At 40.6% G+C, this 24,860-nt stretch overlaps 1 protein-coding gene across 3 annotated transcripts in view; it reads left to right on the plus strand.

Moving 5' to 3' along the window:
• EML1 (echinoderm microtubule associated protein like 1) overlaps positions 1–24,860 on the plus strand; it is a 100,241-nt gene that overhangs the window by 20,405 nt on the left and 54,976 nt on the right. Inside the window, exons 3-9 of one of the 3 annotated variants that reach the window (XM_025191212.1) lie at positions 3,349–3,411; positions 10,309–10,470; positions 10,691–10,825; positions 14,039–14,067; positions 15,782–15,808; positions 19,171–19,300; positions 24,074–24,223. In XM_025191212.1, coding sequence (XP_025046997.1) covers positions 3,349–3,411; positions 10,309–10,470; positions 10,691–10,825; positions 14,039–14,067; positions 15,782–15,808; positions 19,171–19,300; positions 24,074–24,223 — 696 coding nt within the window. The remainder of the gene's footprint in view (positions 1–3,348; positions 3,412–10,308; positions 10,471–10,690; positions 10,826–14,038; positions 14,068–15,781; positions 15,809–19,170; positions 19,301–24,073; positions 24,224–24,860) is intronic. The other 2 variants (XM_025191211.1, XM_025191213.1) reach the window with 2 other exon arrangements.

The raw sequence follows: 24,860 nt of genomic DNA on the forward strand, positions 1-24,860 counted from the left end.
ACCTCTGTCAGCCCACATCACCGCCTTAAATCGATGGCTGTACATGGCGTGGGCCTGGCCTGCTGGCGTGTGCCCTCAAGCAGAACTGGGCCAGCTCTTCCGGTCACCCGAGCTTCCAGCACCACATGCCAGAGCGCACCCTCGGGCTAGGCTGGGTCCCGCCTCCATGTGCCCCATGCACTGTCAAGCTGGGCTGGCATCAGGGAGGCAAGACCCAGTCCAGTCCAAGGGCACGTGGCTCTGGAGTGCGTGCCAGGAACCCAGGTGACAGCAAGAGCTGGCCTGGTTCTGCTCAAGGGCATGCACCAAAGGGCTGGGGGCCAAGTGCAGCTGCTGGTCTGAGGTGGTACTGCACGCTGCCAGGGTCTCTGCCAGGAGCAGAGCATGAGCACCCCAATGGCCATTGTTGCTGTGGGGGGTCTGTGCACCATGTGGTGGGGGGGGGGAGCCCCAACCCTGCACACTCCACCTGCAAACCACCCCCACGACCCCCCCACCCACGTACCCACTTATGAACCCCATACCCTCAAACACCCACACAAGCCCCACACTACTCCCACAAAAATTACACCCACTCCCCATGGCCACACTACAGTCCTGCCCCATGCCCACACTGGTGCTGGGATATGTGGCCCCAGCCTGGGGGGGGGGTGGGGCTCCTGGTCCCAGATTCACTTGGGGGTGTGATGGACTGGGGAGGGGGAGAGGGGGTAGCAAGAGTGTGTGAAGAGAGAGAGATGGGGTTCAGGGCTGGGGGAGTGCTCAGGGTAGGAGAGGTTGCCAGAACCAGGCTTAGAGCTCTCCTGCCCCCATAGAGCAGCCTGGGCAGGGAGAGGCCTGTCTCAAAGGGAAGGGGCTTGCCCAGCCCAGTCCCTGAGTCCCAGTTGAGGGCTTCCCAGAAACAGCATGGGGATCGCTGGGGCCTAGGCACAGCCGCAGGGAGCAGAACAATAAGTGTTGGCACTACTCAGAGCCACAAAGCAGTGGGTGGGACAGCTGCAGCTGGACTCATGTCCTGGTGCTGGGACAGAGCTGCTGCTTGGGAGTGAGCTAGTGGGGGCAGTCAGGAGCTGCGGGTCAGGAGTGAGGGGCACTGATGGGTCTGTGGGTTGGGAGTGAAGGGCAAGGGCATGGGCAGAGGCAGGGCCGTGGCATCCCACTGCTGTCCAGCCCCCCACATCCTGATGAGTGAAGGGGGCGGGGACAGCTCTGATTTTTTTGATTTTTATTTATTTATTTATTTTTTTAGGATAAAAAAACACAAAAGTAAACGTCAAAGTGTATACATATTTAGAATTCATTTTATTATAATGATAGAGGCACTCGTAGGCTTCCAAAATGATTTAGAATTGTAAGTATATCAATAAAATATTGCCCAACTGATCTCTCTCTATATAGTGGTGCTTCATTTTCATTGCGGAAGAACACAGATTTTGGGTATTTTAATGAGAGAATTTGGGTTTTTTTATCAGAGAATTTTCAATTTTTAAACGGGGAACACCAGGATCTCTGCTGGTGAGGCATGTGGTGGGACCCAGGCAGAGGAGCCTGCTCAGGGCCAGCACCGGGGACCCAGCTGGAGGGCAGATGAGGTGGCTGACCTGGCTATTTGGGGCCAGTAGGACAAGCTTTAACAGTTAAAAGTGGGCCACTGCAATGAGCACATCTTCCAAGCAATAGTTGCCCAGACAGCAAGGCAGGGGCACCAGAAGACATGACAGCAGTGTTGTCCAAAGTCCATCTGTGCAGCCACAGCCCACTGGCAGCTGGCCCAGAGGTACAGGAGGCTCTGCTGCAGTGCCCATACCACAGGCCAGGCAGCCCTGCGGTCCCCATCTGGGTCTGGCAGGCACGCCATCATGGGGCCACATGCTGTACAGGTGGCAGCAGGTCACAGCCAGGCAGCAGCCCCCACTGCCAGACTGCCGTAGAGGGTGCAAGGGCCACTCTAGGTTATGGCTGCTTCAGCAGTCCAGCTGGCACAAAGAGCCCCAGATATCAGCTGACTGGGCCTCAGGCTCCTGAGGGCAAGTAGCTCTGAGGTGCTGGCCAGAGCAGCTTTTTATACTGCTGGGACCAGCACAGGTGCTGGCCCCAGCTTTCAGCTCCCCCTGGCTGAAGATCCGGTCAGTTTGCCCCAAGTAGCATTAATTTACCCCTCTCCAAAGTGTACGCTCATATACGTGTGCTGAGGTACAAATCTCTGGCACAAATTTGTGCCACCATTATTTGAGCTGCTGGAAGCGCGTGTGCCTGCATGTGTGGATGTACCCTTAGTTTCCTTATTTGTCTTGTGTCAGTCATCATTGCAATAAGAATAGTCGAATTGTAGAGAAAACTTCCAGCTCTTCTACTAATTTTGCATTAGCTGAAGACTTCCAGAATAGTTTGAAATATGTGTATCTGGTGTAAATATTCATTGGTTTATCAAACATTCCAGTTTAGGATGAAGAAACTCTTTCTTTGGGTCACTGAAATGGGAAAGGAGGGACTTTTGTCACATCTCTCTAAGCCTCCCTGTTTCTTATGGCAAGCCTTCTGTTTAGGGGTGACTGAGTGAGCCAAGAACAGGCAGATTTATTTTCATCCTCCAACATTTCTTAGAGGTTTTGAGAGGTCATATAAGATTTAAAAAGTGGATAAAAGTACATAATTGTGGAAAACATCTATAGTTTTAATAACTGGTGATAATGGGGTTTTATAGTATTTGTAAAATCATTCAAGACCTCTGCATACTGTTGATTTGGAACATCTGGACTTCTTTTTTAGGTCACTGTCTAATGTTTTGCATTGTAATGAAACAGTTTGACTCCTTCAAAAGTGAAATTTTGAAATGGGAAAATTAAGTCCAGAAAATTGACAACATTATTTAATTTCAGAATATTTTCCCCAATGGGAATTTTCCTTAAAAACAATGTGGTTTTAAACATTTGGACTTCAGCAAAAACAGGATCTTTTACTAAAACAGTTTGATACCTATATTTGCTAATTAATCATCTTAAACGTCTTAAACCATTTTGCATAACTATGGTGTGTGTATATAAAATGACTGATTTTTCTTATCCTTATCCTTACTAAGGTGGTAGAAAAATTGTCTTCTAGTGTTGTTATTGCTATTATTCTTGTTGTTAAAAGATACATTGTTGGACTCTGAACATATAGTTTGGACTGATTAAACATCTGACTGAGGAGTTAGTAAATGTCATGCTACTTTACTCTTGCATGTAACTTCATATCTTGAATGTGTGTGATTATGTGTCTTTTGCATAAGTTTCTTTAAATGTGTCTCCTTCCATGTTTTTATTGTAGCATTTACTTTGTATTCTGCTTTGTTTATGCATCTCTCAGTCATGGATTAAGCAGGTCTGTGAGTCTTCTCAATGCATGCAAACTGAAAAAGCCTACTATAAGGTGAGGGATTCTTGCTATTGTTTTAGTGTCAAGTTTCAGTAGTTTTTCCCTCCGGTCATAGCTCAATATATAGTAATTGTTTAGTTAGTGATAGTAGTAATATAGCAGTACACAAATGTAGTTATTAATACACCCATTAGTATTTTCAGAAATGATTTTTTGCAACATACGATCATAACCATTGTACTAATATGTAGTAACCATTTTAGAAAATATATAGTATAGCCATGGTTATCCAAGCCCCTTCGGACAGCATGTGCCAAAAAGCCCTTCAGGTAACTGAAATCATACAGGTAAGTGTAAACAGAATCTTGTGAAAAGTTGTACGTGCTAACACATGATGCAAAATGTAAAATCAAATTTAACAGTAGAGATACTAAATATATAAAACTTAATGGAGAGCAGCTTGCTATGCAACACCAACAGTTAAATGCTACTATATCAAACCTATGAATAAACATATATATAACTTTATATTAAATAAAGTTTAAAAGAGAATAGTATACAAAACAATTAAAAGATACAATACTGTATCAAACTTAAGAGTAGAGATACAGTACTGTATTAGATCAAACTTAAAAAGTTATACAATACCAGCAGTTACAAGTTAGTAAAAGAAGATGACATTTGGATAATTGGGGATGTACTGTAACTCCATTATAAAAAGAGGTAGCGTCTGATGAAGTGAGCTGTTGCTCGAGAAAGCTTATTCATCTCTGATTCAGTTAGTTTATAAGGTGTACTTCTACCTTCCCTTCCATTATATAGAATGTACTTGAAATCAAACTAATTTTGTTTTGTTCAAAACTATACCTTTGCTTAAAACGAAACAAGAGACCTGATTTGGACTCAACTATGTTCATACAACCCTGTAAATCAAAACTGTTTACAGCGAGTTACTGTGGTACATTTCCTCCTTGTTTTAAATTTCACTTGAAATGTCAATGGCCACATCCAGACGATCAGGGGCTTGCACTTTGTGGCGCCACAAACCACGTGCACAAAATGTTAAAATGTGCCCTGCTCTGCAAATTTGCAGCATGGGGCCAAAATTTACTACCAGGGAATCCTGGTAGAAAAAAAAAGTACCAGGTAAATAAACACGGTGTGGCGCACGCAACAGGAACGTGTGTCCAAAGACATAGGGGCTTAGTTCTCCAGAGAGACACTGTAGCTGCTGCCCAGAGCATCTCCACTCTTTCAGTTGTGCCCCAGCTCCTCCAGTATGCCAGGAGCTGGAAGGAGCTGGACACGGGCAGTTTGCCCAAAGTGGGACAATTTGACCCTCCACAAAGCACATGTACAGGGATGTGCACTGCGGCAAAAAGTAATGGAACAAATTTGTGCTGCTACTGTTTTTGCCACTACAAGTGCAACCCCCTCCACAGCTGGATGTGGCCAGTATTTGTAAAGCCCATATGGTTATTCATTGTTATTCTTTTGTCTCACCTTATTTTTATATGTTAACAATTTTCAGACCTACTAAGCTAGTTAATGGTATGATTGTATTGCTGCAACCATCATCTTTTCTTATCACTTCATTTCTATACTGTCTGTCACTGCCTAAGACTCATTTTGGCCTGTCTAAAACCTACATTGTAGGCTTTGTGAGGCAGGGATTTTATCCTGCTTTTTCTTCTGTGAAGTGCCTGGCATCATGCTCTTCAGTTCTATTAGATAAATAAAAGATATATAAGTATTTTGGGAGTTTGGCACATAAATATCATTAAGAAAGCAAAAAGTGTCATTGTATGAAGTTATACAAGTCAGTAATCGTGGCATATGTAGCCATTAGCTTTATACTGAACTGTCCTGAGGCAATGTTTTAAACTGCTCAATTTTGTCATATATTTTTCAATTGATGATAGTAGTTTAGTTAGTAGAAACTTTTTTAATATCAGTTTTCTTAATACTTTTGTAATTTGTGTTTTTAGATTGAGTAAGAATATTCTAACTGGAAGCAAAAAATATTAATGATTTTAAATATTAATGAAAAAGACCAAAATACCTCCTTTTACTTTTTTTGTAATTGAAAGAGTACTATAGATGTTCTTTCTGAACTAAGACTTCTTTCTCCAGAAGGAAGGCATCCATTTAAACATAAATCATTTTCACTTTTTCCATAATTTTGGAACTATTTAACATTTATTGCTTAAATTTGAGATTTTGAACTTAAAATGTGCTATTATTTGCAAATTGCTTAAAATGATAATTGGATGCAACAGGCTGCTTTGAAATCACAATTTTGTACCATACAGTGAAGTTCCATCATCTCCACAGTTAATAAACGTAACACAAAAAATGAGCTTTGATCCGTGGACACTTGATATGGATATAATTTCATGCCCTGGTGTAGAGTCTTGCAGTGGGATAACTTAGGCAAGTACAGGCCCTTATATAAGGATAAACATTTGCAGGACCAGAACATGAATCTGTAATTGGAACAATATTAAAATAGACTACATTATGAGATTTAGCAAGCTATATTTGATTATTATGTTACCAGTATTTTATCTACGCTGGTAGGCAAAGCTTACTGTGAGCATTCATCTCTTGCACTCAGCTCCTGTGCTAGTGAATAGTGGTTCAGTGTGCCAAGTGTTTACAGCGATCCCTTTGTACATTTTAAATGTAAAATCTTAAGTGATCATCTGTTTGGCTGTTAACTAACGGTGTTTATGCCTGAGTCTTTCTTTTGGTCAAAGAGGGCTGGAAGCAGAGGAAACACAACAGGATATAAGAACATCCCAGGGTATAAGCAGACATTTATATTTGTTGCACCATATCAACTGTTTTAGTGGAACAAAAAGCAGCTGCCCTCATGTTCTTGCTATTTTTTGTGCTAAAAATCCACAGATCCATGACAAATAAGTTGTTGTTTCAAAGAGCAACTTCTTTATCTGTCTGTGAATAACAAGTGTAATGTGTGGACAGGTCCTTCTGACATGCAGGGTCGCAGAGTGCTCAATTCTCTCTTTGCCTTCAAGCCTAGTGGGGAGCAGTCAGGGGCCCTGCAGTAAGTGGCTTGCAGACAGCCCTGTCCCAGTTGCCACTGGGCTAGAGCAGCAGCAGGGGCTGATCAGACAGCAGGGGTAATGGGGCTGCCCGTAAGCTGGGCTGCCGAAAGGGCTGCTGGTACTCAAGCTGGTGCAGCCTTTTTAAAGGGCTTGAACTTCAGCAGCCCTTTAAAGTTCCTGGCTCACAAAGTGCCTCTACAAATGCAGGGGGGGCTGCTCCGACGCATTGTGATTACAGCGTGTCAAAGCAGACTTGATTAATTGAGCCTGCTGGAGCGTGCTAATTAGCGCGCTCCAGCTAGCCTGCATCTCGTATCAGTGTCCTTGTTTTTCAAAATGGCAGTAGGGGCACTTTAACTAAAACTTGTTTGAGCTTTACTTAAAATGCCCCTGCTACTGTTGTGAAGTGCCAGGATGCTGATACACAAGACACTGTGGGCATTTTAATTAGAATGGCTCTCGGAGCTGTTTTAATTAAAGCACCCCCTACTCCACTCTTGGAGCATGTGTAAAAATGCCCACAGGCACTCCCACACCAGCTTGCACTCAGCTTCATCAGCTGTTTCTGCAGTGGCAACAGTTAATCAGGCAAACTTATCAGTGAGCCTGTCCCAGTGAGCCTCTCCCCAGGAAGGGGAATGCTAATGAGCAGCCACTTTTACCTCTTGGCTAGAGACCATCCCTTTAAACCAACTTTTTACTTCCCAGCTAGGAGGCTGTGCATGTATGGTCGTGTGTGTTGCACTATAGAATTCCACAGCACCCATAGCACGCCGACAATAATATCTGCTTAAGCACCCAATTGCTACCTTTTCAGGAAGGAAGATTGGAGGGTGGGAGAGGGAGGGAGACTTGCATCTCTGTGAACCCCATCCCAGAGGCTGGAAAATTTCACCATTTTTTAGATTATAGGGAATCTTTTCTCATAAATATAAGTATAAAATGCACATTTTAAAAAAGATAATAAGTGAAACTTCAGAAATATTTAAGAGTTCATCCATTTCAAGTGTATTAAAACTGTGTTTGAAATGTAATATATTTGTTACTGACAAGATCATGCTCTATGCATTTGCTTAGGAGGAGGATGCCATTGACTTGGCTTTTCCTACTTTTTCCTTTCAAATGGTGCCACTCCAGAGTTCCAGGTCACACTTGTTTCTAGCATTGAAGTCACCAAGGAGAATGATCTTGTCCTCCTTGGGAATATTAGTGAGAACATGGTCAAAATTGGAACAGAATTGTTCTTTGACATCATTGTCAGCATCAAGCATCAGGGCATACACATTGATGACAACGACATACTGGTTGTTGCTGAGCCAGAGGGTCATAAGATGTTTTTTGATGCCCATGTGGAATTCTAAGTTGACTAATGAGCATGTCCTTGATGGCAAAACCAATGCCTGCACTGGTTTCCCCTTCCAGAAGAAGGAATGGCCTTCACACACTTCCCTCAGCTGGCGCTTGTCTGGTTGTCTTGTTTCAGTCAGAGCTGTGATTTCGATGCATCTCACTAGATCCCTGGAGATTATAGCAGTTATTCTTTCCAGTCATTCATGCTCTTGATTGTTCAACAAGGTGTGAACATTCCTTGTTACAGAAGTCATTGTCTTTTTATGATGTTTCCAACTGCAGAGAAAGTGATTCCACTGGATACGGTCATCTAGCCAGGAGCAGATAAGACAGCCCAGTTTTAGGGCACATTTTGTAGTCTCCTCCCCATGTAAGGTGGGCATAGGGGATCTTGAATAGGACTGCTCAGTCATGGTATCAGCTGCTGAATAGCACCCCTGTGTCAACCCAGGTGCAGGACAGCCATCAAGCTACCTCTGTCTGCATGCATATTTGTGGCTGAAAATTGCCAGATTCACTGGTCCTGTCTCCATCACCACGGGTCCATCACTGTGGGGCTTTTGAATGTTGGTATGGGAGAGTTGTGCTTCCTGTGATAAAAGCCCATGCTTGACTTCATGCATCATGAGGAATCTGGTGTGGTGAAATAACCACATGATCTTAACAAGGAAGTCTGGTGTGCTGTCTAGGAAACCAAGAACAACAAGGCTACTGGACTGGATGGCATATGTGCTGAAACTTTCAAGGCTGGTGGTAAGGAATTGGTACTGGGACTCTACAAATTTATTCTCTGAATTTGGAACAACAGGGATATCTCTGGGGACCTGAAGAACACCAATATCGTGGCTGTCTTCAAGAAAGGAGATATATCCTATCAAGATGTTACTCTCTTTTCTATAGAACCCTCCTTTCTTGCCAAGGCTGTTGACTCCATCAGTCACAAAGGCTTGTGGAAAGTAGTGGCCAGATTTGAATGCCCTGAAAAATACGTCAAGATGCTGAGGCTTCTCTGTGACCAGATGATTGCCACTGTTCTTTGTAGTGAATCACAGATAGATCCATTTGTCATCCAAACTGGAGTCAAGCAAGGATGCTTCATTGCCCCGATTCTGGTTCTTGTTAAGGACCACCTCCCTTCCAGAATTGACACTGAATACCAAATGGCTGGAGAGCTTTTCAACCTGGGCCATTTTCACTTGAAGACCAAAATATTCAAAACAACCACCCATAACCTTCAGTATGCTGATGACTGCCATCTTTGCACACACTGAGGAAAAAACCCCTAAAGCATGTTGGATCTCTTTGAAGAAGCCTACTAAACTTGGGGTCTCTTGCTCAACACTGAGACGACTGAAGTGCTCTATCAGCCTGATCCAAGCCATGAATGCAACTCCCTTCCTCAAATTACCATCAAGGGGAAGACCCGTGAAGTCATCAAGCACTTCCCTTACCTTTCCCAGAGAGTGAACATTGATGAGATCCAGCACAAGATCCAGTGCCCAAGCACCTCCTTTAAGAAATTGCTTCAGCATGTTTTTATTGATCATGATCTCTGGAAAGACACCAGGATCCAGGTCTAAAACACAGTCACCATCTCCTCCTCTCCTCTATTAATGTGAAATGTGGGTAATCTACTGTTTTTTATCTCACGAGCCTGGAGAGCTATCATCAGTGATACCTCCAGAAAATCATCTGCATCAAATGAGAAGATCACAACACAGACACCAGCATCCTTGCTGAAACTAGTGTTATTAGCATTGAGCTTGTGATTCTCAAGCACCAGATTCACTGGACCAGAGATTTCATGCAGATGCCCAACTCTTGACTCCTGAAACAAGTGCTCTACTCCCAGTTCAGTTGTGGCCAGAGGAAATGCAACAAGGACACATTGAAAGTATTTCTCAGAAAAACAGACAATCAAGAACTGGGAGGAGCTGGCTGCTAACCGCTTCAGATGGTGCTACAACCTCAACCAAGTGACTCCCTGCTTTGTGGTAAAGTGCTTTGTCCTCTGAGCAGAGAAGACAGAGCAGAGGAAGTAAAAGAAGAGCAGTCTTGACCTGCAGCCTACTCTCCGCTGTGGAAAGACCTGCAACTTCTGTGGACAGATTGGTGGCTCAAGGATTGGACTCTTAAGTCACCTCAAGATTCATAAATGAGAGGTGATAGAGATCATCCTCAAATCAAGGAATTACCAATGACAATTCAATACTGAAGTAAAGGCTGAATGGATTTGTAAAGACAGCTTTTTAGTTGTCAAAATTTGACCTACTTTTAATAGTATATATAATCTGTTTGGGAATGAAAGCTGTTACTTTCTTTTTAAATCTCTCATACCATTTTTAAGGTGTTTGTAGGTTGTAATAATGTACAAAATTTCAAATGTGACCTCCCTCAGGTACTCTGCTTCAGTAGTAGATTGTATTACCTGAGCTATGAATATTCTAGCTGTTCTCAGTGATGCCAGTATAGCACACTTTGTAGAGCAAAAAAACTCAAAAACTAAACATGTGGTTTTCTGTTGCACTAGATCAGAGGTACCCAAACTTTTTGGAGGGCAGGGGGGTCCTCCACACGCCTGCACCACGCTCAGTGGTGAACCTAGAAGTGCCGGGCATGGAAGCACCAGTGGCAAACCTGGAAGTATTCTTGAACACTTCACGACCCTCCTGAGGGCACCCCGCAACCCTAGGTTGGGAATCGCTGCACAAATACCCAGCACTATGCTGTGTTGTAGCTTCTGAATAAATTGTTAGACATCAAAAAATAATTTTATTTGTTAAATAGATGTAATCCTGTTTTTAGAAATAAGTGCAACAAAATATTCTAAGACAGTTTATTAAAAAAAAAATTTTTTTTGTGTTAAATCTCTTTATATGCACTACTATGTAACTTACTGCCTTTTCTCTTAGTACTGTTAAGAGAACCAGTTCAGCTGAACGTGTATCCCCAGGAGGTCGAAGGGAAAGCTATGGAGATTCCAAAGGCAGTCGCAATCGCACTGGATCCACCAGCAGTTCTTCTAGTGGTAAAAAGAACAGCGAGAGGTATGAGGTACTTCCTTACTTTCCTCCTCCCTAATAATTACTCTGGCAATGAAGCTTTAAGCAAGTAGTTGGTGGAAGATTGGGGTTTGTTTGTTTTTTAATGTTTCAGCAGTTGAACAGTTAGATGACTATGCTTTCCTGAAGACAAGAGTGTTTTAAAATGCTCTGTGTCCAAATACTTTTTTTAATTAAGAGATTACAGATTGTTTGACATTTTGTATTTGAAGCTGTAAGCAGTGTGAAATTCTGAAGATGATAAAAAGTTCATAGATATGAATCCTTCTTTCCAATATCCTGTTAGACACCTCTGTGCTGCTTTTCATGACTTTTCTCCTTTGATAATGCAGTTACCTGGCTAGGGTATCATATCTGGATTCTCCTGAAGTGTTAGCAGATTATTGAAATAGCAGTTCACATTAGTAATAGAGGCATTGGTAACAATGCAGTAGTTTAAACTGTGGTGAGATGTGTACTTAATTAATATACTCATTTACCCACTTAAGACTGATTTCACTTTCCAGGCTTTTTTGGCAAATGTCATAGAACAATTGAGGTTTCCATAAATTTCTAAATGAAATAGTTACTAACTTTTGTAGAGGAGACATTTAAACTCACTTTTGGAATTTTGTCCTGTTCATTCTTATTCCATTGTATCCTTCTAGATAAAGGGTATCAAAGATAGGGCCATTGGGTTGGAACCAGCCCATGTAGCAGTTTCTCCTGGCCAACGAGGTTCCTGGAGAGGCCAGGAATCAAGGGTAGGGCAAGCAGGTATGGGGTCTGTTGCTGAACTTCCTGGTATGGAGCCTTGTTGGAGACCTGTATTGGCAGCAGGTGGTGAGCAACAGCTGCATTAACTCCCACCAGGTCTGGATCTTGTTGGTGAGGAGCCCCACAGTCTAGGTCCAGTCTGAGCTGGGGATTGAGTTTAACACTCCAGTTCTAAATAAATAGATTTTTTTCCACACATTGTGATAATGGTTTAGACTGGGGTGGGCAAAATGCGGGCCAGATGCGGCCCACCAGGCCATTCTATCTGGCCCACGGGGCCCCTAAAAAATTTAGAAAATTAATATTTATCTGCTGCTGGCTGCCTGTCATGTGGCCCTCTGGCTTGCCAAAACTCAGGAAGCGGCCCTCCGCCCGAAATAGTTGCCCGTCCCTTGTTTAGACAAAAGTCATTTTTAAAATTAAGCAATGCCATTCCCTTTATTCAAAAGTATCGGTGGAAAAATAGGTGACAGAACACCTCTGATCTCTCAACTCCTTGTTTTTTGTTATGGCTCTCCATACCCTCCTGGTTTAGAGGTAGAGTCTGGGAGAGAAATGGGGTCTGAGTGCTGAAGAGTATGGGGGAAGACGGGCAGGCTTACTGAGACATTTGTGGAAGAAGAATAGTTGAGCAGGGCTTTGGAGACAGGTTTTGCTGGAACTTGAGTTAGGAGAAGAAGCTTATGTGCAAGCACTGTAGAGAGCTGGAATATAGGGGAGCCCAACACCTTTACCTGTTCTTCAAGCACAACTGCTATGTCTTTTCAACACAATAGTTCAGAATCATTTCCCCATGCAGAGTGGTCTTGAGTAAGTCACTAGGCTGAACTTTAGGGAGCTGATTTCCTTCTAGCTGTGTCACAGGTTTTGTTTGTGACTTTGGTGATAACACTTAATTTCTCTGTGCCCCAGTTCCCCATCTGTTTAAAGGGGTGGGGAGGACAATGATGATGTTACTCTATCTTGCAGATGTTGTCATCATACAGGCATTAATAGTGAGAAGGATCTTGTATCAGCCTAATGTTGCTGAAGCCTTTCATACATTAATGAATCTATACATACAGTCACTGCATTACTCACCCATCCAGCTGACTACATGGATCCAGGCCCTATTCAGCACCTACCCACAGAAATCCTCTTGCCTCCACATTCATTCACTTGAATGATGTCTTGGCATCCTCCCTGGAGAGATAAGGGTGGGAGGTGCAGTGAGTTGAGAAGTGCTGAAATGTTTGTGGATAGGGTGTTGAGTGACTTGCTTACTTATTTCCTTGCTTTAAGACTTTAGTTTGGGGCTATGAAGTCACACAGCTATAACTCAAAGTTTCTGAAGCTTTTTGTATGAAACATAATAAATTATCTGAGGAAGTCTTTGGGGAAAAAATGAAAATGCCATGAGGGAGGATATAGTGAATTGTTTACATGAACCAAAAAGTAAGCCAGCCATACAAAGCCAGTGGCAGTGTATTCTTTGATGTATTCCTGAATGCAAAGTGGGATTTTGCAAACTGATATTTTGCAACAAGTTTGGCTGTTCTGAAAAGTTGGCTCTGTCTTGGAACATGTGACCTTTAAGTGTTGTAGCAGGGGTACAACCATGTCTCTTTAAACCATCCAGATTTTGTAAAGAGGATTTTATAACTTTATCATTACAGTGATTAATAATTTTTTGAGCTCTTGATACTAGGCATTAGACTTGTTCCAAGCTCATAGCTGAGGAGTAATTTGAAAATCATTTACTATAAGTAGGGACCTACTGAAATAGTAGACTCATTGTGGGCTCTGTGAAAAAGCATGTGCCCTGCACTTTTGGCAGGCTTGCTACTCGCCCCTTCCCCCCCTTCCCTCCCCCCCCCAAAAAACAACAAAAACTTACCAGCAAGCAGAGAAGCCCTGCAGTCTGGGAACATGGCAGGGAGGGTGAGGGGAATGGTAGAGGGGGTGAGGGGGGCGTGGGGGACAGCTTGCAGCAGTGAGCAGGGCGGGCAGTCCTGCATCAGGGCCCCAGATCATGCACAAAGCATTCGCTATGGTGAACGCACAGCATATTGTTGAGTAAAACCTGTCACAGGACAAGAGGCCACCACCACCTGGGGAGGGAGCAAAGAAGAGGAGGGCAGTAAGTCAGGCACGACCTGCAAACTGCCAGCCCTCATAACTTTACTGGGTTCACTGCTGCTGGATTTTCTAGCCTTCCCCATAGTTGTACTAGATATTCAAAGAAAAAAATTGACACCTCTTAGGAAAGGGAATGTGATTCCAGGGATATGAAAATGGTTGGATGTGAAAACACTTTTACCATCCGTGTCAAAAGGATACTCCAGCAGTGCATTTTATTATGTCCAATGTTATATTTCCTTTTTATACAAATTGTTACTTCACATATGAAGCGTGTTATATGCATGACAGACTTTAAAAGAAGATTCTTGATTGTTTTCACAGCAAACCCAAGGAACCAATGTTCAGTGCAGGTAGGTTTTCTTTTCATTTTCTCAATATCTATATTTATTACTTCCAGTGAGTTATGGATGTCTCAGGGTACTGATGTTAGAAACTTTCACCTGCAGGCACTCGTGGCCTTACTTTAAAATGAGCTAGTCATTATGACAAATGTGAAAAAACAAAAACAGTGCTTTACCAAAAGAGGAAGTGCATTAGTTTGACCTGTCTCCCCAGTGTCTGTCTGTACAGATTCAGTCAGCTATTAAATATAAGTGCCAAAAAATCCCACTGAAGAGCCCAGTCTATACAGATGTTGGGCTGTCTGGGTCAGACTAAGGTGATGCTTTTTCTGGGCATGAGCTGTGTTCAGTGCCGGGGCACACCAAGCTGTAAAGCGCTGTTTTTTGGTTTTGTGTTTTTTTCACATCTGTAAGCAGCACTAGTTTTAATGTCCAAATGAGTTTAACTTACAACTGGAAACTGTTGACCAAAGAGTAAAGAATTAAAAGGCAATGGATAATAATCATTTTATCCAGTAGTGGTGCTAATCTGCGAAACAGAATTAATATTTTTATGGATTAAAGAGTTGCATGAAAATCCAAACTATGGTGCTTGGTAGCGATGAGTATTTTAAGGATGATTTTCATACAAGAGTATGACTGAGCAAATGGTATTAAGAGATTTCACATTTGTCTCAATGCTTTTCTGACCAGATTAGCCAACTGACAAAAAAGCAGGTTATTTTTTTGAATTGTCATTCTAAAAACTTGTCTTTTGACCTAATGTCAAGCTGTATTCTTTCTTTCTTTCTTGTGTATTATTGCCAGTTCTGAATCCTCAGTGTAAATGAAGGCAGACTTTGGCATTACCATTTGCACTTCAGAAATATTACAAACGATCCTTTTTTTTTGCATGACACATAATAGAATGCAGATTACTTCCCTTGTCTATGTTTCCTGTGCAGAGCCAATCAAAATGTCAATACAATCTTACTTTTTAATAAAATAAGCAAATATAACTGATTTGCTGACTTAACAGATTTGTTCACAGTAAGTGTCACTTTTTGTAGACATTTTTTGGCTATTATACATTAAACTGGAAAAAGGCAGGCTTCTTCTTGGGTTGTTAAAGTCCCAAGAAAATACTTAGGCCCATGCTTAAGGATAAGCACTTACATATTAAGATGAGTAGAGCTTATTTTAAGTATGTGCTTAATTACTTCACTGGATCACAGCTCAAGCCTTTTTCATGGAAACTTGTGCTGTAGCATAAGAAAATAGCTTCTGAGCGACTAAACTGAATTTTCTCTCATATTTTTTTCTTTTGCTTTTCTATTAACAGAAACATTTGACATGAATAATCTTTGTTTAAAAGTTTTCAGTGAGATTCCAACTGAGATGCAAATTAGTTATTTAGCCTCTGTGATCATGACCATGCTCTAATTCAGGCAAAATAAGTAGTCCTAAAAATTGATTTTATTTTTAGCATGCAATTTCATAGTGAAGTTTAACAATTTTTCAAATAGTAAAATAGTTCTAAATCTGGTGCTGTCAGCAAGAAGAACAGAACTTTGAATGCACTTACACAGATTTGAACGCACCATGGGTTAATGTTTTGCCAAGGAGTAGGTTAGCCTCTAGCAAAATACTTCTGAACAACCAGTAGAGAAAGGTCTTAGGTGAGCCTCCTGTACGCAAACACATCTTCATCTAGCACTTCTGTCTCTGTCTCTGTAATCACAAGGGAAGCGCCGTGTGACACACTGCAAAGGTAGGCTTCACTTCCAAGACCTCATAGCTCTCTAAGCAAAATCATTACCAGGTGACAGAAGCTGTATGTTTGTACAGCCATCGTAGTACCTTTATATGATTTTGATACTGCTAAACTTCTTCAATTTATCTTTTTAAGTCAAAATAGTAATGCAGTATCTATTAGAATTATAACCCCTGGATGCACTTTCATAGTAACAATGGGTTATAATTTAGATTTTTGTTGACTTTGGGAGAAGAATTTTTTTTTAATTCTATGTTGAGAGAGCTATATGGAAACACATGAATGTTTCACTGTGTTTGAAATGGTTTTTTGCACTCTGCTAAAATGTCCTTTGATATAGAACCTGCCCCTTTATTGGCTGTTTTGCTGTAAGCCTGAGTATGTTTATAGAAGCATTGGTTTTCCCTTGCTGTATCTTCCATGGTAGATTGTAGATGTAGCTGAATTATCAGTAAATAGAGCTAGATATCTAACTAATTTTAAATGCTTTTTGCTCAGTATGATAATATATATAATGTATTTTTTTTTTTAAACCATAGCTAAATTGTACAGTCAATACGCACATTTGATGCATGTTTGTTGTTTGTATCTGTGGTATAATCATGGATCTTGCTGTGGATTTTAGAAAGCATTTATTCCTAACAATGTTTTCACTAATCAACATCTTTTACCTTTGCATCTAATAACAATAAGTTCTTATAAAAATTGACTTATTTTGCCATGAGGCCAAATTTTTGAAAGAGCTTCAACCCCATGATGAAATGTTATGCTTACAATCAGTAGAGAACTCAATTGCAGATCCAACTAACATTTAGTCATCTGCCTTCTTAAATGCAGTAAATGCTGTCCTTTGCTATCCTTTACAGCCATAGTTTATTTTGCACCTGACAGTGTTGCAGGTGCAAATAACAACAACAATAATGATAATAGTATTAGTAGTAACAATGATAATAAGCTACTTAAAAATTTGGCCCTTGATTCATTTTTATAGTCCTCTAATTACTTTCCTTGTTTATACCTGTATACTCAAAGTGATCTCCTGTTTTATACGTTTGGTATAAGAAAGTAAGGGGAAAGGATGTGGGGTAGTTTTTATGCTTTAGTAACTTCTGTCATTGTGATTAGTACATTTCAAGTGACAAGAGCAGTTCTCTGATGGATAAACTTCCCCAGCTCCCATCTTTAACAATCATGATTAGAGTTGACGTTGCTAAAAATCTGTTAGCTTTCCAAATGTGACTGACACCATGCCCCAGCATTAGTGCGGCTGATCTCAGCCTAATCATAGAGGCATTACATGATAATAAATATAATCCATGATTTTTCTGTATAAAAAGGTAATTTGTTTCTTTATATAGAACTAGAAATTGAATTTATTTATAAGTATCCAAACATGCCCTACAGTATTATCATGCATCTTGAATTCCATACATCTGTTAAGAATTTAATTGTATCAATTTTCAACATTAAATGTTACTTTTTTCACTTAGAATTTTGAATTTAAAATTAGTTATTTTTATATAAATGCCCTATTATATATATAAATGCCCTATTATATATTTTATATATAAAATATTATATTTTTTTATTATAAATGCCCTATTTATATAACATTGTGCTGCCACAGATAAGTATGTTCTTGCATCAAATGGATTACAGTCTAAAAAGCAAAGGTACATATGTTTCTATCGTACAGTAACAAAATTGTACTTCAAATCTTTTACATTTATTTGCTCAAAGAATTTCAACTGTGGGTGAGGCAGGGAATTATAATGCGTGCTTGTAGTCCCACTAAAAATGCTTCAGGGTTTTGTTTTTTTTAATTAAAATAATAATGGCATGTGCGTAACGATGCTTTAAAATCTTTGGTTTAACAGACCTTGTAAGTTTTATTTACATAATTTTGTTACTTCTGCCCTTCCATTTTCTGTGCCTGTGATTATTCTGTCTAGTAACTCTACAGATGTCACTGACTCCAAAACTGCTTGATTCACATGAAAACAAGGCTGAATCTCTTGATCTGCTGATGGAGCAGGAGGAGCCAGCAAGTTCTGAATCTGGACAAACTTCACCAGAAGTTCACAGGACACTCTCTTTGGCCTTGCCAGTTTCTAAAAGTCCTAGTCAGACCTTCATGCCATTTCCTAGATCTCCTAGTTTTATAAGCCCCATGAAGTCCCCAAGTCAGTATTTTCAAATCTGTTATTAATTCATGCTGCTATTCCCAGACATTAAATAGAAGACCACTCACTACAGTATTCCAAGCATTTTCTCGTAGAAATGTTCACTTTGGTCAGCAAAGTTCAATTTGTAGCTCCTTCCCTGTATGCCACTTTTTTCGTTTTATGATGTGTTGTCATTATTGTCATTCTGTTTTCAATGTTTTAGCAGTTCTTTAAACATTTATCTTTTCTGCATGTACATCGGCATGATTCCTTTTACTAATTGTTTGTGTTCTTTATACATAATGTATCTTTAACATTGTATCAAGTGTAAAGTATATCTTTACGCTGAGATGCAAAGACTACAATTAAGTGTTAAAAAATATTTTAGATGCTCAAATGTAAATATCTTTAAAAAATAAATAAAAGAATATTAAGTGTCATTTCTGTGTTAATTGTAATTTTTACGTTTGTGGTTTTTCCTAAGTTTTGCTATAAAAGATGTGTATATATATTAGTAGTTTTCCTAGAAATCATTAGTTTCAGTCTTAATCCTTGTATTTTTTCTGGTTCTGCATTGCATAATCTGATTCTAGTTTGCTGTTTGTCTAAAAATATTTAAAGGAAAGAAGGGGTTTAGGTTGTAACCGTGTTGGTCTAAGGATATAGGCAGACAAGGTTCCTTGGGTGAATTTGATATCTTTTATTAGACCAACCCAAATGGTTGGAGAATAGTTATTAAGCAAGCTTTCGGGTTCAAAAACCCTTCGTCAGGCTCAGGAAGCTGCAGCAGTTGGTGTGTGCTCTTCCTGGATTTTTCATTCCATCCAGGAAGAGCACACACCAACTGCTGCAGCTTTCTGAGCCTGACGAAGGGTTTTTGAACCCGAAAGCTTGCTTAATAACTATTCTCCAACCATTTGGGTTGGTCTAATAAAAGATATCAAATTCACCCAAGGAACCTTGTCTGCCTTTAAAGGAAAGAAGGCCTTTATGTACTTTTTTCATAATCTCCTTCCAGTATTGGTTTGTAATTTTAAAAAAAAACAAAAACCTTTATATTTTATAAGTTTGAAATGGCTTATTACGCAAAATTATTATTAGTTGAAATGGCAGTTAGGAGGGGATGGAACAACAATAGATTTATACACTGGTGTGTGTGTGTTTGTAACTCTAAACTTTTCTGATCTTTTATAGAGGAAGGATATGTAAAAATGTTTCTTCGTGGACGTCCCGTTACCATGTACATGCCCAAAGATCAAGTGGAATCTTACAATTTGGAAGCAAAAGTAGAACTACCAGCCAAGAGGCTTAAACTGGAATGGGTGTATCCTTTTCATGTTAGGGCATTAGTAGAAACCATTAGTTTTGTAATGATTTGCCTTAAAATTTAGTTCTGAAATGTATTTCGTAAAATTAGAGTCATGTTATTGAATGAGTTTCATTCATGAAGTCTTCACCTCAAATAGGTGTTGAGGTTGCTGCTTCAGGCTTTATGCAAAATAGCGGAGCAACTCAAGGAAATTTTGCTTAAATGTTGCCTGAAGGTTATGTTTTAAGCATGTTAATTGTAAGTTTAATTAGGAGTGTTGTAATAATGTAGTGAACTGTGATTACTAATTCTATCATACACAAAACAAGTTTGCTTCTTTTCTGATGCATATCAGTAATATTGTAGTTTTTCATACTGTAGTTTTTAACAATGCATAGCATTGTCTCCTTGAAGAATGCTGTGATTAATTACAATAAAAGGATAACATTAAGAGTCATATTCCTGTAATTTACAAAATACTTATGATGATAGAAATGAAGGTCTATCTTGAAAGAAAAGATTGGAGCCTAAAGTTAAATTTTTTAAACTACTTTTGGGTACTATACATCACTTTATCTTTCAGAAGCACTGACAAATAAGCAGTTGCCAATAACCTCAGTGTGTGCTCAACACAGTTATATATAATCTCTACTTTGGGGTCGGGGGGAGAAGGAAACAAGAATCCCATAATTTACAAGATGAATCTTGGGAGGGCAAGGATCTCTATTTTTTATAAGACACATTTTCCCTAGGCCTTTCCTATTTTAAATAGAGTGTGCAGATGTTTACTAGAGAAGCAGCAGCAACAATTTGGCATTTGTATGATTCTGGCATATGTTGTGTCCTGGATAAAACATAAGGATAAAAAGATTTATTTGTTTATCTTGAAATCTGTGTAATCTTTGGACTGAGATTTGTTCTTTGTAAAAACCTGTCTTTTTAAGAAGAGGCTTTTATCACAACAATGAAACTGTGTTTGCCTTGTCTTTGAAAAAATAACACAGACCACATATAGTCTATTTCTAAACTGTATAAATAGAACTGCTTGTGGTTTTAAAATGTAAATGTTCCCAGTTCTCCTCTCTTTTTTCCAATGATAGATTTAGTACAATGATTTTCACTTGCTTGTATTGCAGTTAGACCAGTGGTGTACTGCAGTGCTGTGTCACCAGTCTCCCACCGCCAAATTTCCAGACCCATTGTGAGCTCTGCAGACTGGATGACATAGCTCTGCAGGTCAGATCACGCTGACCCAGGGTTGTGCCATGGCTGTATCCACTGTGCCAGGTTAAGTCAGTGTGCAGGATAATGCCATGACCAATTGTGGCATACAGGGTCAGGATAGCATGTCGAGTTGCACAGGTATGCTGGATTGCATTGGTGGACAAATCTTTGGACAGTGCCCTACCATTCCAGGTACAAAGGTCATTTTTGAAGCATCAAAGTGCTATAGCTCTGGCAGTAAGGGATGGGAATGAGCACTTAGCCCAGCAAACATTGAAATGGGAAAGTTGGAGGAGTGTACCTCCATCCACACTTTGGGGGCACCAGGGACTCAATGACCTGCAGCTAGAGGGGTTTTCCGTTTTTTTGCTTTCTCTTCTCTCCTGAACATGAGTTCAGCCTGTATTTGACTGCTCCGCAGTGTGTTCAGCTAACTTGAGATTCCTGGAGGGTGGAGGAGTCCTTCTACCACAGTTTTGGGTTCCCAGGGGCTCAGGGAGAGGCATGATGTGGAGTGAAGGATAAGTAGGGATTGAGAGCATAGCTGGGGGTTAGATAGCTTTTACTGACCAGACAGTGTAGGGGCACTCATTGATTAAAAAGTGGCACCAAAAGGGGAAAAAGGGAGCAGTACAGTTTGGTCTGTGTACCATAGCAGCCACTTAGTGGTGGAGTGAGGGAGAGTAGGTAAGGAGCAATGCATTGTGAGATACCTGAAGGACTGATCAGACCCATGTCACATAATGTTGGTGTCGATTCATAACATTGATCCAGTTTAGAGTAACCAGTTCAAAAAAGTGCTTGATTTTCCAGGCACATTTTTTAACCATTCCAGGCCACTTTAACGTGATTTAACAGGTTGCTTTGTCTGCTTCAGGCTTAAACTTAATTTAAACCCATCAAACCCACTGCAGTACTGAAGCTTGAGAAGGACTTTGAACGTGACATCTTCTCAGCTTTCGATGGAGAACTCTGCCTGTCAAATGAGCTGGGGAGACTGCATGAATATTCTTGGTAGAAAATCTGAGACATGGACAGTGAAGGCTGATATTAATACAGTGTTGAGGCTTGCACTGGTTTTAATACTTTAAGAAATAAGTAGGATATGATAATAAGTAGGAAAGCTATATGTTACAAGTGTTGCTTGGGGAAAATGTGCGTATTAAGGAGGAAGTTGTTGGAGACTTCCAACAAGAATGGTTTTAGTGGGATGTCAGGGGGTTGGAGTAGGATTGGAAAGGGTTTGGGATGGGCAACAGAGGAGAGTTTTGAGAGGAGCAACAGGTAGCAGTTGTAAATGAGCATTCAGTAATCTTAAAGTTAAAAGGGAGAGGTGAGATGAGACAGTAGCTGGAGAAATGAGCTCCAGGATGGATTTTTAAAGGCAGAAAAGACTAAGAGCTTGATTTATGATACACTGGTGTAAACAAGAAGTGGACACACAAGGAAAACCCCTACACTAGTGTAACCTACCTGAATCTAGTGCAATATTACCAAAGAAAAATCAGGGGTTAAACTATGCTAGTGTAAGTTAAACTGGAGGAAAGTGCCATGTGTCCCAAGCTGTTTTGGGGTAGACATTTTTGATAGGAAGAAAGGACCTCCTCTTCTGCCATCAAGAGATGAAGTGCTGTCACAGCATCTGTTGTAAATTAGCAACCTTGCTCATCTCTTCACTCCAGATCCCATTGTAATTTACACCAATCTACAAAACCAATGATAATTACACCTGAGCAAATCTATCATGCTCAGGACCCAAGGCATGTTGATATTGTGAGGGGAAAGACTCATAGAAAAGTGACAAGTTAAGAAAAAAGTTAAAGGAAGGTTAAAGGACTGGGCACAAGGGAAATTAGAATATTTGATTGACCCCTGGGGTCATTGAAGGGTAGAGGAAGAAAGTAGAAGAGAAGGTTCTGCATCTATGAGAGGAAAAAGAGGGAGATAGGGCTGTTCAAGGAAAAGGGGGAAGAGAAAATGAGCTAGAGCATGAGGAAGGCCACCTTCTATTTTTCTAATTCCTTCTCAGAAGAAATTGGTAAGTTCCTCTTCAGAGAGTGAAGTAGAGGTGGGTGAATGATACTGAAGTCCTGGGATTCAAGTTGGAGAAGCAGATTGTTTAGCTAGGAAGATAAGGAAGAACTAACTGAAGAAGAAAACAAATTTGCAGGGGAGGAAGTCAGCCTGCCATAGGATTTCTGCCAGAGACACTCTACAGTGTCTGTCAGATACTCTGGCACAGAAATGGAGGAAATAGTTGCTGGATCTGAGCCAGGGCCAGAAGTTGGCTAGGCCTTGTGGTGGGGAGCGGGGGAGGCAAAAGAGTCAAGACGGAAGAAAGTATAACATCAAGAAAATCCACAAATGTATCTGGATAGAAGGAAAAGGTGGAGAAGATTGAGAGCAGATAAGAAGTATCACCTGAAAGTCACGGTATGTTAGTGATGGTGTTGATAAGTGCATTTGTAAGAGATTCTGTGGTGGTCTGAGAGAAGGAACTTAACACAGAGAGATTCAAGAGAACAAGGAATGGTTGGTGATGGCCAGTTGAAGAGAAATGTCCCTTTTAGTGAGTGGGAGATTTGAAACGAGGGATATGGATCAAACAAAAAGGAATTTTGGCTGGAGATCTAAAGGTTGGATTCTTGGATCCAAGTTTTGGTGCCTAAATACAAATGGTTTAAGGTTGTTGGGTTGTTTTTTTTCAGAACTTCAGAGCAGCCATCAGTCCTGTTGAAGTCAAAGGTTGCTGTAGGTGCTCAGTTTCTTTTTGGTAACTGAGGAAACCTTTTACTTAGGTACCTGTCAGTGAGGTTACCCCTGTTTGAAAATGTTGGCCTTCCATTCTACGTCATGTCAATGCAAAGTTTAACAGCAGGGTCAAGCTTCCATTACCATAGTGAATAATGCATGCATGTCTTGTTAATGCTGTCAAACAGGATTTTTCAGTCTTTTTATATCACAGAACTTTTCTGTAGTAATCAACTGGGAATCCCTCCCCATACTGGAGGGGACCTTTCTGAGACATCGCTTCCATACTGGCAGTTGAGGGTGGTCGTAACTCCTAGTACAAACTAGCAACAAAATCTGGACTGTTGTGTTTTACATGCTGTACTAGTATATTAGAATGTATGATGCAACCTTTTATAATTTGAGATCCAATCTGCTTGGTAATGACTAGTGTAATGGAATCAGTGATCCCAAACAAAGGATAATGCAATCAATCCTAATATGTAGTTGGATGTACTGAATGACCTACCAGAGTTCTCTTCCAACCCAACTATTATTCAATAGGAAGCACACTTGAAACAAAACCTGTATTGTTCTAGCCTGAAACTTGCAAAAATGTCAAGGGTTATCTAAGAAAGTATCTGTAAAACCCTGCAACAGTCTCTATTACAGTATGTTGCTTATGTGCCTTGCTTGCACATTTTCAGAGACTTGCAAATTGTGGGGTATTTTAGCACTTTCACTGTATTTTCATGCTTCTATGATATTTTCTATGTTTCTCAGATTTTTAATTCCTAATAAACAGTGTTATTTCCATTTTAACAAGCGTGCTAGCTATGGGTACAGGGGTCGGGACTGTCGCAATAACCTATACCTGCTTCCAACGGGTGAAACTGTATATTTCATTGCTTCAGTTGTTGTATTATATAATGTTGAAGAACAACTTCAGAGACATTACACTGGTCACAATGACGATGTGAAGTGGTAAGTGTGCACAATACTATTTTTCATAAGAATTTAATCTGAGAAGCTACTTAACCTAGTATGGTTTTCTCTTTTTTTTTTTTTTTAAGCTCTAATTCTAGTAAATTAACCATTAAGTCAGTGGTGGCCAACCTGTTTGGCAGGTGTGTCTAAAGTGAAGCCCTGTGCCATCACTGAGTGCCGCTTGGATGCCCCCCCACATCCTCCTCCTCCTCACCTGATCAGCAAATTTACACACCCTGCAATCATCCCTTCATTTCACTGCATAGAAAAACATTAAGGGTGTGTCCAGACGAGCATGCATGTGCCTCTTTCAGCATCTCAAAGCCCTTTGAAACGCTTCAAGAGGCACATGCGGGAACAAAGAAACATTCCCCATGCTACAGATTTGCAGTGTGGGGGCAAAACTAGACCCCTGGATATCCAATAGGGTAGCCAGCCAGAGCATCTCTATGATTGGCCCTTGCCCAGGTGCTGAAGGGAGCTGGATCTGGGTTCCATGCCGGTAACTAGCTTTGAGCATCAAGGACAATAAAAAGTCTTTTTTCAGATATGTGGGGAGCCGGAGGAAAAGTAGGGGCAACATTGGACCCCTGCTGACCCAGATGGGGCAACTGACACCTGACGCCCCGGCAAA

This window comes from Alligator sinensis, unplaced genomic scaffold (genome assembly GCF_000455745.1).
Source record: "Alligator sinensis unplaced genomic scaffold, ASM45574v1 scaffold1385_1, whole genome shotgun sequence".
Classification (NCBI taxonomy): Eukaryota; Metazoa; Chordata; order Crocodylia; family Alligatoridae; genus Alligator; species Alligator sinensis.